The 14181-nt window shown below is 44.1% G+C and overlaps 1 protein-coding gene across 7 annotated transcripts in view; it reads left to right on the forward strand.

The window, feature by feature from the left end:
• The window catches only part of ASAP2 (ArfGAP with SH3 domain, ankyrin repeat and PH domain 2), a 413895-nt gene that overhangs the window by 376715 nt on the left and 22999 nt on the right, over positions 1-14181 (forward strand). For 6 of the 7 annotated variants that reach the window (XM_029595831.1, XM_029595830.1, XM_029595832.1 and 3 more), the window contains 2 exons: positions 959-1023; positions 11416-11522. In XM_029595831.1, the coding sequence (XP_029451691.1) occupies positions 959-1023; positions 11416-11522 (172 nt within the window). The remainder of the gene's footprint in view (positions 1-958; positions 1024-11415; positions 11523-14181) is intronic. The other variant, XM_029595833.1, reaches the window with a different exon arrangement.

The following is a 14181-nucleotide window of genomic DNA, read 5'->3' on the forward strand; positions in this document are numbered from 1 at the left end:
GGATGGGCTAGGGTGCATAGTTGAGAAGGACTTGGTAGGCTGCTGGTAGCAGGGTTTGGATCAAGATGGGGTTAGGAGTGGGGGATTTAGCCAATTTTGAAGAGGGAAGGGTTTGGGTAGGGATGAGCATCGATGCACAATTGTACAATTTTATTTTTTTTAACTTGGGGGGGTTGGAGGTTTCTGATACCATATTTATGTCATCCTGGTAAGCGCTTGACCTTCTTGTCCCTTTCCCAGCCTGTCTTCCAAATCTATTCCTCTGATTCTCCCCACCCCCACCCCCTTTATCAATTTGATGGAGTTTACATCTTTGCTGGGATTCTGTGATATTATGCTTATGTTTTCTTATATATTGTGGATCTCCTTCAACTCTGTTTTTAAATTGGATGCTTTTGTGGGATTATCATCTTTTGCCAGTGCCATGAAGGCAATTTGTTGCAATATCAGTTAAGGAAACACATGTGTGACTCACAGGACTTGTCTTATCAGAACTCATTATGTCATTTTCCTTTGGATCCATTGTGAGCGTGGAGACACATTTTCAGGACTCTGGATATAAGGGGACGTGCCTTTTAAATCTTACCAGTTCTTGCCCCAGCTGAGCCATCCCCGTCTTAGTCCAGAGAGCTGGATACATGTAAGCCAGCACTGATGCCTCCAGAAGGGGACTCTATAGATTGAGTAATGTCACTTAAGGAGGCTTTTATGTTTACGAATTACATTTTCCCAAACTCCCCGCCCCCCCCCCCCAAAAAAAAAACCAAACAAACCCAGTTTTAGTGTGATAAGGGTGCATGCAGTCAGCAATATAACTATATATGTTCAAAAAACTATATATAATATAGTTGGGTGAAAATTAATTGATAGTTCTATGAACAGGCATTTCTTATATATAGTAAATTTCGATGAGCTTACAAATAAAGTATAACTTCTTTTGTTATATTACTAATTACAGGACTGAAAAATCAGTTGGTATTAATAAAGGGCAAGCTCGAGGACCTGGAACACTGAAGCAATCTGGTAAGAATCTGTTTATAGGAGACACATTAGAGTTAACTGCCTTTTCCTTTTTCCATCAAGTTCCTTTTGGGTTTTGTTTTTTTTTTTTTGGAACTCTAAGTGCTTGGCAGAAATGTTGCTTAAATAATGTACTCAATAAAGGTAAGCAACTAGGGCTTCCTCCTGATAGATTCTGTGCAGTGGCATGGCCCAATAATTTTTGATTTTCAGGCAGTTCAATAGATTTTCTTAGGATTTTGGACATTGACAGAACCCGTTTGATTTGAAACACTTTTTTTTATGTCCCAGAAACCAGGCATACAGCATGTCCTGGAGAACATCTAACATAACCTAAGATATGCTTTGTTGGGTCAGACCAAAAGTCCATCAAGCCCAGTATCCCCATCTCCAACAGTGGCCGTCTAGGTCAGTAGAAAGAACCCAGCAGAAGCCAGAGTAGATCCATTCCTTGTGGGTCACTCCCAAGGATAAGCAGTGGCTTTTCCTAGTCTACTTGGATAATGTTTTACAGAATTTTCCTCTAAGAAATGTCCAAGTCCCTTTTAAGCCCATCTATGCTTGATACCTTGTTCACAACCACTGGCATGGATTCCACAGCTTGAATATATGTTGAGTGAAAAAAATACTTTCTCCGATTTGTTTTAAATCTGAGACTTATTAATTTCATGGAGTGTCCCCTAATCTTAGTACTATTTGAATGGATAAATAACCATTCTCTATGTACCTGTTCTCCGTGGACAAACAGGAACAAATTCAGCCACTCAAGCTGGTGACTACATATAAACTTGCCAACATGGACACGCTCCCTCAGGGCTCAGAAAGAGTTTTTCTGAGCATGCATGAGAGATCCTATTCACCTGCTCCTCATGAGTGTCTACAGACATTTTTCTTCTGCTGATATATAAGAGCAGATTTTTACTCTGTACAACCACCTGCCATTTTTTTTTAATTTATTCCTTAATTTCGTCATTCTAGCAGTTGGCAATTTTCTCCTACCTTCATTCCATATTTCTTTGAGTCTTCTCAACAAAAAATAAAAAGCTCTGTTTGTCATTTTAGAAAGGCAGAAGTTTAAATTATGTGCCAAATGCAATCGCAAGATAAGAACATAAGATTTGCCATACTGGATCAGACCAAAAGTCCATCAAGCCCAGTATCCTATTTCCAACAGTGGCCAAGCCAGGTCACAAGTACCTGGCAGGATCCCAAGGGGTAGATAGATTCTAGGCTGCTTATCGCAGCTCTACCTTAATAATGGCTAATGGACTTTTCCAGGAATTTGTCCAAACCTTTTTTTAAACACAGCTACCTTAATAGCTTTACCACATCCTCTGGCAATAAATTCCAGAGCTTAATTATGCGTTGAATAAAAAAATATTTTCTGTTATTAGTTTTAAATGTATTACTTAATAACTTCATTGTGTTACTGGACTTTGAGCTTTTTGAAAGAATAAACAACTGATTGTTTAGTCGTTCCATTCCACTCATTATTTTATAGACCTCTATCATATCTCTCCTCACCCATCTTTTCTGCAAACTGAAGAGTCCTAGTCTCTTTAGCCTTTCTTCTTAGGAGAATTGTTCCGTCACCTTTTTCTGTACCTTTTCTAATTCTACTATATCTTTTTTGAGATGTAGTGACCAGAACTGCACACAATACTCAAGATGAGGTCGCACCATGGAGGGGTAGAGGCATTTTGATATTCTGTTTTATTCTCCATTCTTTTCCTAATAATCCCTAGCATTCTATTTGCTTTCTTGGCTGCTGTTGCTGCTGCACACAAAGCAGAAGATTTCAACATATTTTCAATGATGACACCTAGATCCTTTTCCTGAGTGGTGACTCCTAATGTGGAGCCTTGCATTATGTAGCTATAATTTGGGTTACTCTTTCTCTAAGTACATACTTTGCACTTGTCTACATTAAATTTTGTTTGATATTTGCAAGCCCAGTCTTCCAGTTTTGCAGTGTTCTCTTGTAATTTCTCAAAATCCTATGGCATTGGCTAGCATTGACTTCCACGATGCATGCATTCACTGTTTGGGCTCTTCACATGATGTAATTGCAGAGCATGTGGAAGGATGTCCCTAATTTTATGAATTCAAAATGAAGTATGAGGCTTCTCCTCCTAGGTGAAAGAGAACTACATCTTTAGAAAGACCAGTACATCAAAAGAAAGAGGGCAGAGTTGCCAAACACTGAATTTGAGAGTCCTCTTCTTCATCTCTTGGCCATCGGAGCAAGGGCAGCTACAGGTCCCCTTAAGTGCATACATTTTGGTTCTTTGTACATAGATCAACACAAAAGACCTCTGTGCTGAAGAAAAAACATGTCTGCAGTGTTATCTTGAGATTCTTTGTCATGGAAGATGACATCGCCATTCACTTATACTGATTTGGTGCTGATGCTTTCAGCACCATCCCTGTCTTTGGCACAGAAAAATTTGGCACCAAAAAGATACAAAACTCATTCTCCACCAATATTGGTGCCAGAAACGGATTGTGGTAACTCAAGCGGTAGCGGCTTGGGTACAGCCAAAGTTTATTTACAGGGAAAACAAACAAAAGTAAAGTGCACAACAAAACAACTTAGGGAGCTCACCTTGCCTTCAAGGCACAATTCTTCATACAGCTACATAGATATTTTTTATGCTCAAATACATTTATGAGGCACATTTCCCAATGTGACATACTGTCTAGTCATATTTCTGATCATCATCCTCATTGGATATGGCCGATTGTTCTAGGCAGAAGGGGCTGTGGAGATTGAATTTGTCCCTGCTGGGCAAGAAAGCCTTCCTAGACTTGGTACACAAAACTATTTCTGAATTTGACTCTCTTCATAGTCCAGCTGAGTATAATCCCTCTCTGAGATAGCGAACTCTTAAAGCTGATTTGAGGGGGAATATTAGTTATACAAGCCATCTTGAAAGGTCAAGCATGCTGAACAGTCCCATCAGAAGTGAAAGCAGAGTTAAAACTAGAACATAAGTGTACATGTTCAGCCAGGTTGGTAAAATTGAAGTGGCTCTGAGAGATATTGGACAGAGACTATGAGCATGGCAATAAGACTGGTGCTTTATTGGCTAGAGCTGTAAAAAAGGCAGTCCTCTACTCATATTCACAAACTTCAATCCCTTCAGGCAGGCATAGTCTCTGATGCCAAAGGTATGAGCAAGCTGGTGCAGAAGGTTTTTGAGGCCTTATATAGTGTGTCTTCTGACTGTAGTCCAGAAAGGATTGAAGCTTTTTTAAATCAAGTGCATCTTCCTAGAATAGCAGATGAGTTTGGCAGGCTAAAAGCCCCAATCACTGAATTATAAATACAGAAGGCACTTAGAAGCCTACCATCTAGCAAAAGTCCATGGTCTGATAGATACTGCATTGATCTTTTTAAAAAATGTAGGAATCTGTTTTGGTCTGTGTTTAAGGATCTTCTTAATTATCTGAGAGATCCCCAGCAGCAGAGTAGGAATTAAACAATGTCCACAGCATGTTGATATGCAAAAAAAGGAGATGAGCTTGAGGGAGACTGTCTTACTGGCCCTTTTCTTTAATTCAGATATCAAGCTCCTGGCTAAGTTAATACATTTCCATTTAGAATATATCATTCTACCAGATTGTGCACTCATTATCAGAAGGGCTTTATCAAAGGACGATGATCTGTATATAGCACTAGAAGACACTTTAATATTTTGCATACAGCCAAAACATGAAAGATGTCTGGGCAATGCTGGCCCTTGACACAAATAAGGCTTTTGACAGAATTCAGTGGCTATATCTTTCTTATATCCTAGTGAAATTTGGTTTCTTTGAAAAATTGAATTGATGGATACGGATCATGCATTTAACCCCCCCCCCCCCGCCCCCTCCCCCCCCCCCCCCCCCCCCCCCCCCCCCCCCCCCCCCCCCCCCCCCCCCACACACACACAAGTATATATTCTGATGAATGGTAGACTGACAGATCCCTAGTGGAACACACCAGGGATGTCCACTGTCCCCATTATTATTTGATTTAGCTATTGAAATCCTAGCTCAGACTATAAGAGACTGAGAGGAGATCAGAGGGGTGATAGTTAAGGGGATACACTACAAAATATCACGCGGTTAAGGAGCTCGGCAGAGATTCCTGACAGGAATTTTCCTCACGGAATTACTAAAATTTAATTTACCCCACAGGGGTTCCTCCTTTAACTTTTTTCAAGCCGCAGTACTCCGGTAAGTTTTTTACCCGTTTTCCGTCGATTACCGTCAAGTTTGGCCCTCGCGGCCTACTGGCCGTCCACCGTACCGCTGCTCAATTTTTTCATGGCCATGGCATCGGAGTTCCGCTGGTGCCCGGACTGTAATCGCACCATGTCCATCACAGACCCTCACAAAGTCTGTGTAATGTGTCTCGGAAGTGAGCACGATGTCCTAACCTGTACCAAATGTACCCTTATGACACCAAAAGGTCGCAAGGCTAGAATGGAGAAGATGGAGCTTCTCTTCCGCGCTCAAACCCTGACGTCGTCCATTGCATCGATGTCGTCGGAACCGGCACAGTCAACTTCGTGCCAGCATCGACCTCTGGCCGGTGACCGTCTGGCATCGACGACTTCTCGGCCTTTGTCACCTTCTACTCCCCCTCAGGACCGAAGGGATCGTAGAGATAAACATCGCCACCGGCATCAAAAGTCTAATACCATCGAGGGAGCAAAATCATCGACCTTGCCATCGTCCGAGCTGCCGTCGAAGAAACCCCATCCAGAAAAGGCACCGACCTTTTCGGTGACCGTGTCACTGAGGCAACCCTCACCCGACAGGGTATCGGGAGCCGCGACTCCGCCTTTAACGGTGATCCCTCCGGCTGTGCCTCTGCCTCCTTCTTCTGTTCCGGAGCCGGGGCTGCTTGTTCCAGGTCTCCAAGAAGAACTGGACCGGATGGTTCAGGAGGCCATCGACAAGACGATGCATCGACTCCAAGTTCTTCCGGCACAGATACCGGTACCGATTGTGGAACTGACCACTGACCCAATTCCAGCAGCATTGGCACCGCTGCTCTCGAGGATGGAAGCGCTTATGGCCGCTTTTCCACCGATGGCCCCCAGGTCACCGATGGCTCCGGTGCCCTCCCCGCTTGCGTTGTCATCGGTAGGAGAAACACCGTTCCGCATACCTCCTTTGGGAGTTCTGCCAATGCCTCAGCTGTCTATGCCGATACGTCCAGTGCCACCGATCCACCCATCGGTGCCGAAGCGTCCATCGGCATCATCGAGCCATCCATCTATGCCTGCACCAGTGCCTTCAATGTCTTCATCGGTGCCTCCAGTTATTCCTTCGAGTCCTTCGGAGCCTCGACCAGGACCTTCAGGGATCCCACTGCTCTGTCCTCCTAGTCCCTAGAGGAGCAGGTGCTGATCCCTACGACACTTGGACTGATGATTCTTCACCAGACACCGATGATTTGCCTTCACCACCTTCACCTACTGAAAGAAGAAAGCGTTCTCCTCCAGAGGACCTTTCCTTCATAAATTTTATGAAGGAGATGGCTGAATTGGTACCCTTCCAATTGCAGACTGAACAAGATGACAGGCATCAAATGATGGAGCTGTTACAATTCCTGGATGCTCCCAAGGAAATAACCTCCATTCCTATCCACCAGGTTCTTCTGGATCTCCTCAAAAAGAACTGGGAACATCCTGGCTCTGTGGCTCCAGTCTACAGGAAAGCTGACACCACCTATCTCGTTCAGTCAGCTCCAGGTTTTTGCAAACCTCAATTGGATCACCAATCTGTGGTTGTCGAATCTGCCTAGAAAAGAGCAAGGAGAGCAAAACCTCACACTTACTTTCCCCCAGGCAAGGAACAGAAATTTCTAGATGCCATTGGTCGCCATGTCTTCTAGGGATCAATGCTCATCTCCAGAATTGCCTCTTATCAGCTCTATATGACCCAATATAATAGGGTCTTATTTAAGCAGATACAAGACTTAACAGACTCCCTGCCTCAGCAATTTCAAGAGCAACTCCAAACCCTATTCAACAAGGGTTTTGAGGCAGGCAAGCATGAGATAACGATCATCTTATGATATCTTTGACACTGCAACCAGGGTATCTGCAGCTGCTATCTCAGCGAGATGATGGGCCTGGCTCAAGTCTTCCGACCTTTGCCCTGAAGTTCAGGACAGATTGTCCAACCTCCCCTGTGTAGGAGACAATCTGTTTGGCGAGCAGATTCAATGGACGGTGGCGGAACTAAAGGACCATCATGAGACCCTGAGACAGCTCTCTCTCATGCCTTCTGAATACTCTTCAAAACAGCCTTTTAGGAAAGACTCTAAGAAGTCATTCTTCTGCCCGAAGAAGTCCTACCCACCGCCAACTAGAACCCGTTCTATGAGACCATTTCAGAAAGCCCAGTCTCATCAGACACGGAAACAAAAACCGCAAACAGCCCCTCAGCTGGGCCCTGCTTCTGGTTTTTGACTCTTACATAGAGAGCAGCAGCCAGCTTCCATTGCCCCACATACCAGTGGGAGATCGATTGTGCCATTTCAACAACAGGTGGCACTCAATCACCTCAGACCAGTGGGTCCTAGTGATAATTGCTCATGGTTATCGTCTGAACTTTCTCTCCATTCCACCTCTCCACCTCTACCAACGTGGAGAACATCCGACCACTCACTGCTCCTGGAGCAGGAGGTCTCTCTCCTCCTCCAGTCCAGAGCAATAGAACCAGTGCCATACTCACAACAAGGCCTAGGGTTCTATTCCCGGTACTTTCTTATCCCCAAAAAATTGGGAGGCGTTCGTCCAATTCTGGATCTACGTGCCCTCACCAAGTACCTTCAGCGAGAGAAGTTCAAAATGGTAACCTTGGACTCTTTTCTTCCTCTTCTACAAAGAGGAGACTGGCTCTGCTCTCTAGCCCTCCAGGATGCATACACTCATATTGCGATAACTCCATCTCATTGCAAATACCTGAGGTTTTTAGTAGGACCCAAGTACTATCAGTACCGAGTGCTTCCATTCGGTCTTGCATCTGCACCACGAGTCTTCACAAAATGCCTCATTGTAGTTGCAGCCTTCCTCAGAACTCGAGGTGTTCACATCTACCCCTATCTAGACGATTGGTTAATCAGGGCTCCCACTCAGCAAGCTGCTCTGTCGGTCCTACATCTTATTTTACACACTCTAATTTCACTTGGATTTCTCGTCAACTAGGACAAATCCTACTTAGTCCCATCTCAAACCTTATCGTTCATTGGGGCAGTCTTGGACACCTTGCAGGCAAAGGCTTTCCTGCCTCGACAGCGAGCTCTCAATCTCGTGTCTCTTGCACACCAGCTGCAGTCTCAACACTCTACGACTGCACACCGCTTTCTCATCCTCTTGGGACACATGGCGTCCTCAGTTCATGTCACCCCAATGGCCCGCTTGGCCATGAGAGTCATGCAGTGGACTCTAAGTTCACAATGGACTCAATCCATTCAGCTCCTGTCGACCATTGTCCACGTAACCGACTCACTCCATCTGTCTCTCACCTGGTGGAAAAATCAGATCAATCTCCTCCAGGGCTTGCCCTTCCAGGCTCCAGACCCTCAAATAACTCTCACCACCGATGCTTCCAATCTCGGCTGGGGAGCCCACGTGGCCGATCTGCAGACACAAGGATCTTGGTCTCCAGAGGAAGCCAAACACCAAATAAATTTCCTGGAGCTGCGAGCAATCAGATAAGCTCTCAGGGTATTTCAGGATCGCCTCTCCAATCACGTCATCCTGATCCAGATGGACAACCAGGTGGCCATGTGGTACATCAACAAACAGGGAGGGACGGGCTCCTACCTTCTGTGTCAGGAAACTGCACGGATATGGGCGGAGGCCCTCTCCCACTCAATGTACCTCAGGGCCACCTACTTGCCGGGAGTGGACAATGTGTTGGCAGACTAGTTGAGTCGCACCTTTCAACCGCACGAGTGGTCTCTCAACTCCTCAATAGCGAACTCAATCTTCCACCAATGGGGTTATCCTCAAATAGACCTCTTTGCATCACCTCAAAATTGCAAAGTAGATAACTTCTGCTTTCTCACTCGCAGCCAACACTATCAGTCAAGAGACGTGTTCTCCCTATCATGGGCTACCGGTCTCCTATATGCATTTCCTCCACTTCCACTTCTCTCGAAGACTCTTGTAAAGATATGTCAGGACAAGGGAACCATGATCCTGATAGCACCCTACTGGCCGCGCCAAGTGTGGTTTCCAATACTTCAGGATCTTTCCATTCGCAGGCACATTCCCTTGGGAAAGGACCTGCTTCTAATCACTCAAAACGACGGGTGCCTACGCCACCCCAATCTTCAAGCCTTGTCCCTGACTGCATGGATGTTGAAAGGTTAATCCTTCAGCCACTTAACGTTTTTGAACCAGTTTCCCGTGTCCTGATTGCTTCACGGAAGCCTTCCACGAGAAAATTGTATTATTACAAATGGAACAGGTTTACATCATGGTGCTCTTCTCAATCCCTTGACCCCTTTACCTGTCCAATCACGAAGTTTCTGAACTATCTCTGGCACTTGTCAGAGTCAGGTCTAAAAACTTCCTCCATCAGAATGCATGGCAGTGCGGTTGCCGCCTTCCATAAAGGTGTTGGGGATGTTCCTATTTCAGTACAGCCCCTTGTAACACGTTTTTTGAAGGGCTTGCTTCACCTCAAGCCTCCTCTACGTCCTCCGGCCCCTTCCTGGGGCCTCAACTTAGTTTTGGGTCAGCTCATGAAACCACCATTCGAGCCTCTTCAATCCTGTGACCTTCGATATCTCACATGGAAAGTGATTTTCCTTTTGGCAATCACTTCCGCTTGCAGAGTTAGTGAATTACAGGCTCTAGTTACTTACCCGCCTTACACTAAACTTCTGCAGGACTGGGCAGTACTCCGCACTCACCCTAAATTTTTACCTAAGGTAGTTTCGGAGTTTCATCTCAATCAATCCATTATACTACCTACCTTTTTTCCAAGGCCCCATTCCAATCCAGGAGAACAGGCTCTGCATACCCTTGACTGCAAATGGGCTCTAGCATTCTACCTAGACCGTACAGCTGCCCACAGGAAAAGCACTCAATTGTTTGTCTCTTTCCATCCTATCAAATTGGGGCAGCCTGTGGGTAAGCAGACTCTCTCCTCCTGGTTAGCGGACTGTATATCTTTTTGCTATCAGCAAGCAGGCATTCCACTTCAAGACCGTGTTAAAGCACACTCTGTGAGGGCCATGGCGACTTCAGTAGCACACCTACGATCGGTGCCACTTCCTGACATTTGCAGGGCTGCCACCTGGAGTTCTCTCCATACCTTTACAGCCCACTATTGCTTGGACAAAGCCGGAAGACAAGATTCCATCTTCGGCCAGTCTGTCTTGCGCAACCTATTTCAACGTGATGTACCAACACCCTTCCGCCTGCCCGGTGGGGTTCAGGATGCCCTCTGCCAAATTTCATCCCAGGCCTAGAGCCTTGCACCAGCCTGGGTACATTTGGTGCATACTCAGACATCCTCAGCTCGGTACTCACCCATATGTGAGGACTACCATCCTGCTTGTCCTGTGAGAAAGCAAATGTTGCTTACCTGTAACAGGGGTTCTCACAGGACAGCAGGATGTTAGTCCTCATGAAACCCGCCCGCCACCCCGCGGTGTTGGGTTCGTAAAGTTTTCTTATTTTATTTTCGGCACTACGTGTAGCTTTTTAACAAGACTGAAGGGGGACCCCTGCTGGCTGCAGGGGGTTAGTGCCATGCTGGGCATGCCCAGTAGGGGCCAGTCAAAGTTCTGGAAACTTTGACAGAAGTGTTCCGTGATTGGGCTCCATCCTGTGATGTCACCCATATGTGAGGACTAACATCCTGATGTCCTGTGAGAACACCTGTTACAGGTAAGCAACATTTGCTATATTGTGATGCAACTCATCATTGCTCGCTGCTTCAATAGCAGGGGGAAAGGGGGAATTGGATTCATACAACAACCAACAAGGACATTGATCTGTACAGTCTGGGAAAACAAATAAGCATGGGGTAACTTGCTTATGTGGCGGTTACTACCCTTAACCAAAAAGCCTGATGCTACACTTCTTATACAACTTCAACATTGCTCTCTGTTTCAGCGGCAGGGGGGGTAAGGAAAATTGACCTCAAACAGTAACCAACAAGAGCCCTGACCTTGTTGGTCTGAGTAACTGATAACTATGGGAGCTTGCTGGGCAGGCTGGATGGGCCATAATGTCCTTTTCTGCTGTCACTTCTGTGTTTCTATGTTTAATGTAAAAAAATAAGCATGTGTATAAGTCAAATAATATCAGATACATTGGAGGTTTTAGCCAATACTTCTAAAACATTTGTTTAATCTTTGCTTATATTCATCAGGAGATTCTTCCTCTGGCACAGGTCAAGTTTGTGCAGTAGGAGCTTCAGAACTGAATGTTGGCCCTCCAGTCCAACCACCAGCACCAATGCCAAGGAAGTCCCAGTTGGTAAGTATAAAAAGAATATTTGACAGCATTTGGGAGTTACCATTTGCTGATGCAGATAATTGTTGATAGCTAGTTTATTTTGTTTGCTCCTTTAGCACATATGAGCTATGTCCTCTGAAACTGAACTTATCCCCTTATCCCCTTATAAGGGGTTAAGTTAAGTTCCATTCCCCTTATCCCCTTATAAGGGGAATGGAACAACTCCCCTATGAGGAAAGACTAAAGAGGTTAGGACTTTTCAGCTTGGAGAAGAGACGACTGAGGGGGGATATGATAGAGGTGTTTAAAATCATGAGAGGTCTAGAACGGGTAGATGTGAATCGGTTATTTACTCTTTCGGATAGTAGAAAGACTAGGGGGCACTCCATGAAGTTAGCATGGGGCACATTTAAAACTAATCGGAGAAAGTTTTTTTTACTCAACGCACAATTAAACTCTGGAATTTGTTGCCAGAGAATGTGGTTAGTGCAGTTAGTATAGCTGTGTTTAAAAAAGGATTGGATAAGTTCTTGGAGGAGAAGTCCATTACCTGCTATTAAGTTCACTTAGAGAATAGCCACTGCCATTAGCAATGGTTACATGGAATAGACTTAGTTTTTGGGTACTTGCCAGGTTCTTATGGCCTGGATTGGCCACTGTTGGAAACAGGATGCTGGGCTTGATGGACCCTTGGTCTGACCCAGTATGGCATTTTCTTATGTTCTTATGTTCTTAACTAGCACCACTGCAGAGCATGTCACTTTTCGAGCTTCTAACAGCAGTGAAGTAGGAAATATGCAGTCCATTAGTCTGGGTTCACGCAACAGTGAAGCAGATTAGCGAGCTCACGTTCTTAAAAAAATAAATGCTGTAAAAAGACTACTGCTTCCTGCTGGATGTGCTACCTTCTGCTTTCTTCAGTGCCATTTCTCTTACTTTTCCTTGCTATGATGGCAAAAGACAAGTTACAAAATCTGTGAATTGAAATTTCCATTTATAGATAGGCATGATTGCTGTTTTATTTGCCTGGGTCTCCTTCCTGAGACCTCTTACTACTTGCTGTCTCTTCCTATCATTTAATAATAGAAGGCATAGGTAATCATGGCTCCATCTCATGGGCCCTAATTGTTAGCTAATTCAAATTGCATTGGTAAAAGTACCACAGTGAAGCTGAGCACCTCCCAAAGTAGATTTTCAGTATCATGTTCTATTGCAGGGACAGAGGCATGAGACCAAGGAGCTTACAGATGTAGATGTTTGAACCTTCCAAAACATAGAAATTTCTGACTGCATTTCCTAGCCTCCCAAAGTGCTTCAGCCCCGTGATGCAGGCTAGATGACATATCCAGCATGTAGAAAGTTTGGAGCTTAAGAGGCATGCTGTAGTCTACCTATAAGGCAAGGGTTCAGCACTCTAATACAACCACTAAATGACTTCTAGGAACAGTCCATTGAATAAGCTCTTCTTTGGATTTAGATCTTTATTTATTTATCATTTTTCTTAACCACAATATCAACCTTTCTGGGTGACTCAAATAAAACTTCCATAAATATATCAGTAACATAATAAAAGCACATACATGATAAGCAAAATATCAAAATTACAATAATAAAACATAAGTAATACATATCATATTAAAACATAACTAAAAACTGTAAAAACATAAAACTGAGAAATATTAACAAATTAGAATAAAAAAACAAAAATTAAAACTAATCACTACATAAAACAAGACACAATATGTAAATACTGCTGTAATAAGCCCTGCCCACACTATCCCCTGAGCAAAACAGGACAATAAGGTCCCAAACATTTCAAAAGGCCTGCTGAAATAAAAATGCTTTTGCTGACTTCTGGTACCTTACTAGTTTCCGGAACCTTAACAGGTATGTTTAATTTCTAATCTTCTCAGGCAAGATATTCCACAAACTGGGACCTTGGACACAGAACAGTCATTCCTGCAATTCTGCAAGTCTAATCTGCTTAAATGATAGAACACCCTAGCAAATGTTTAGAAGCAGATCATAGGCAATGCACTTGCTGGTAGATCTTAAGAGCAGTATTAAATTAGCTGGGATATGACCATGAATACCTTTAAAATTAAGAAGCAGAATTTTACATTTTACTCACCAAGATTTTGGAACCCATTGTAACCTATGTAAAATGAGTGAAATATGTCCACATACGTTCCTGAATTGATATGTGCTGCCTCATTTTGCACTAATTGTAATGTTCGTAGGGTAGTATAAGGCAAGTCCACATATAATGCATTACAATAGTCAAGTGATGACATCAACAATGAATGTAATATTTTATTGCTAAAATCATGGAAAAGGTGGTCAACTCCCAACTCATGGATTACCTAGACAGCAATAATATTCTTCACCCTTCACAATTTGGTTTTCTAAGCACTTCAACACGGAAACCCTCTTACTCACCCTCACTGATTACCTCCTCAAAGGCCTTGATCAAGGTCACTGCACATTCTTGCCCTCCTCGACATCTCCTCAGTGTTTGATACAATAAGCCACAACTTCCTCCTCTCTTGCCTATCTGACATTGGCATTTCAGGCTCAGCCCACCTTTGGTTTAAATCCTACCTGGCCAATAGACAATACTCTGAATCTATACATTTCTGCCTCACACAAGGAGTTCCCCAAGGCTCCTCTCTCTCCTCCA

The sequence above is a fragment of the Rhinatrema bivittatum genome, chromosome 3 (assembly GCF_901001135.1).
Source record: "Rhinatrema bivittatum chromosome 3, aRhiBiv1.1, whole genome shotgun sequence".
Lineage (NCBI taxonomy): Eukaryota > Metazoa > Chordata > Amphibia > Gymnophiona > Rhinatrematidae > Rhinatrema > Rhinatrema bivittatum.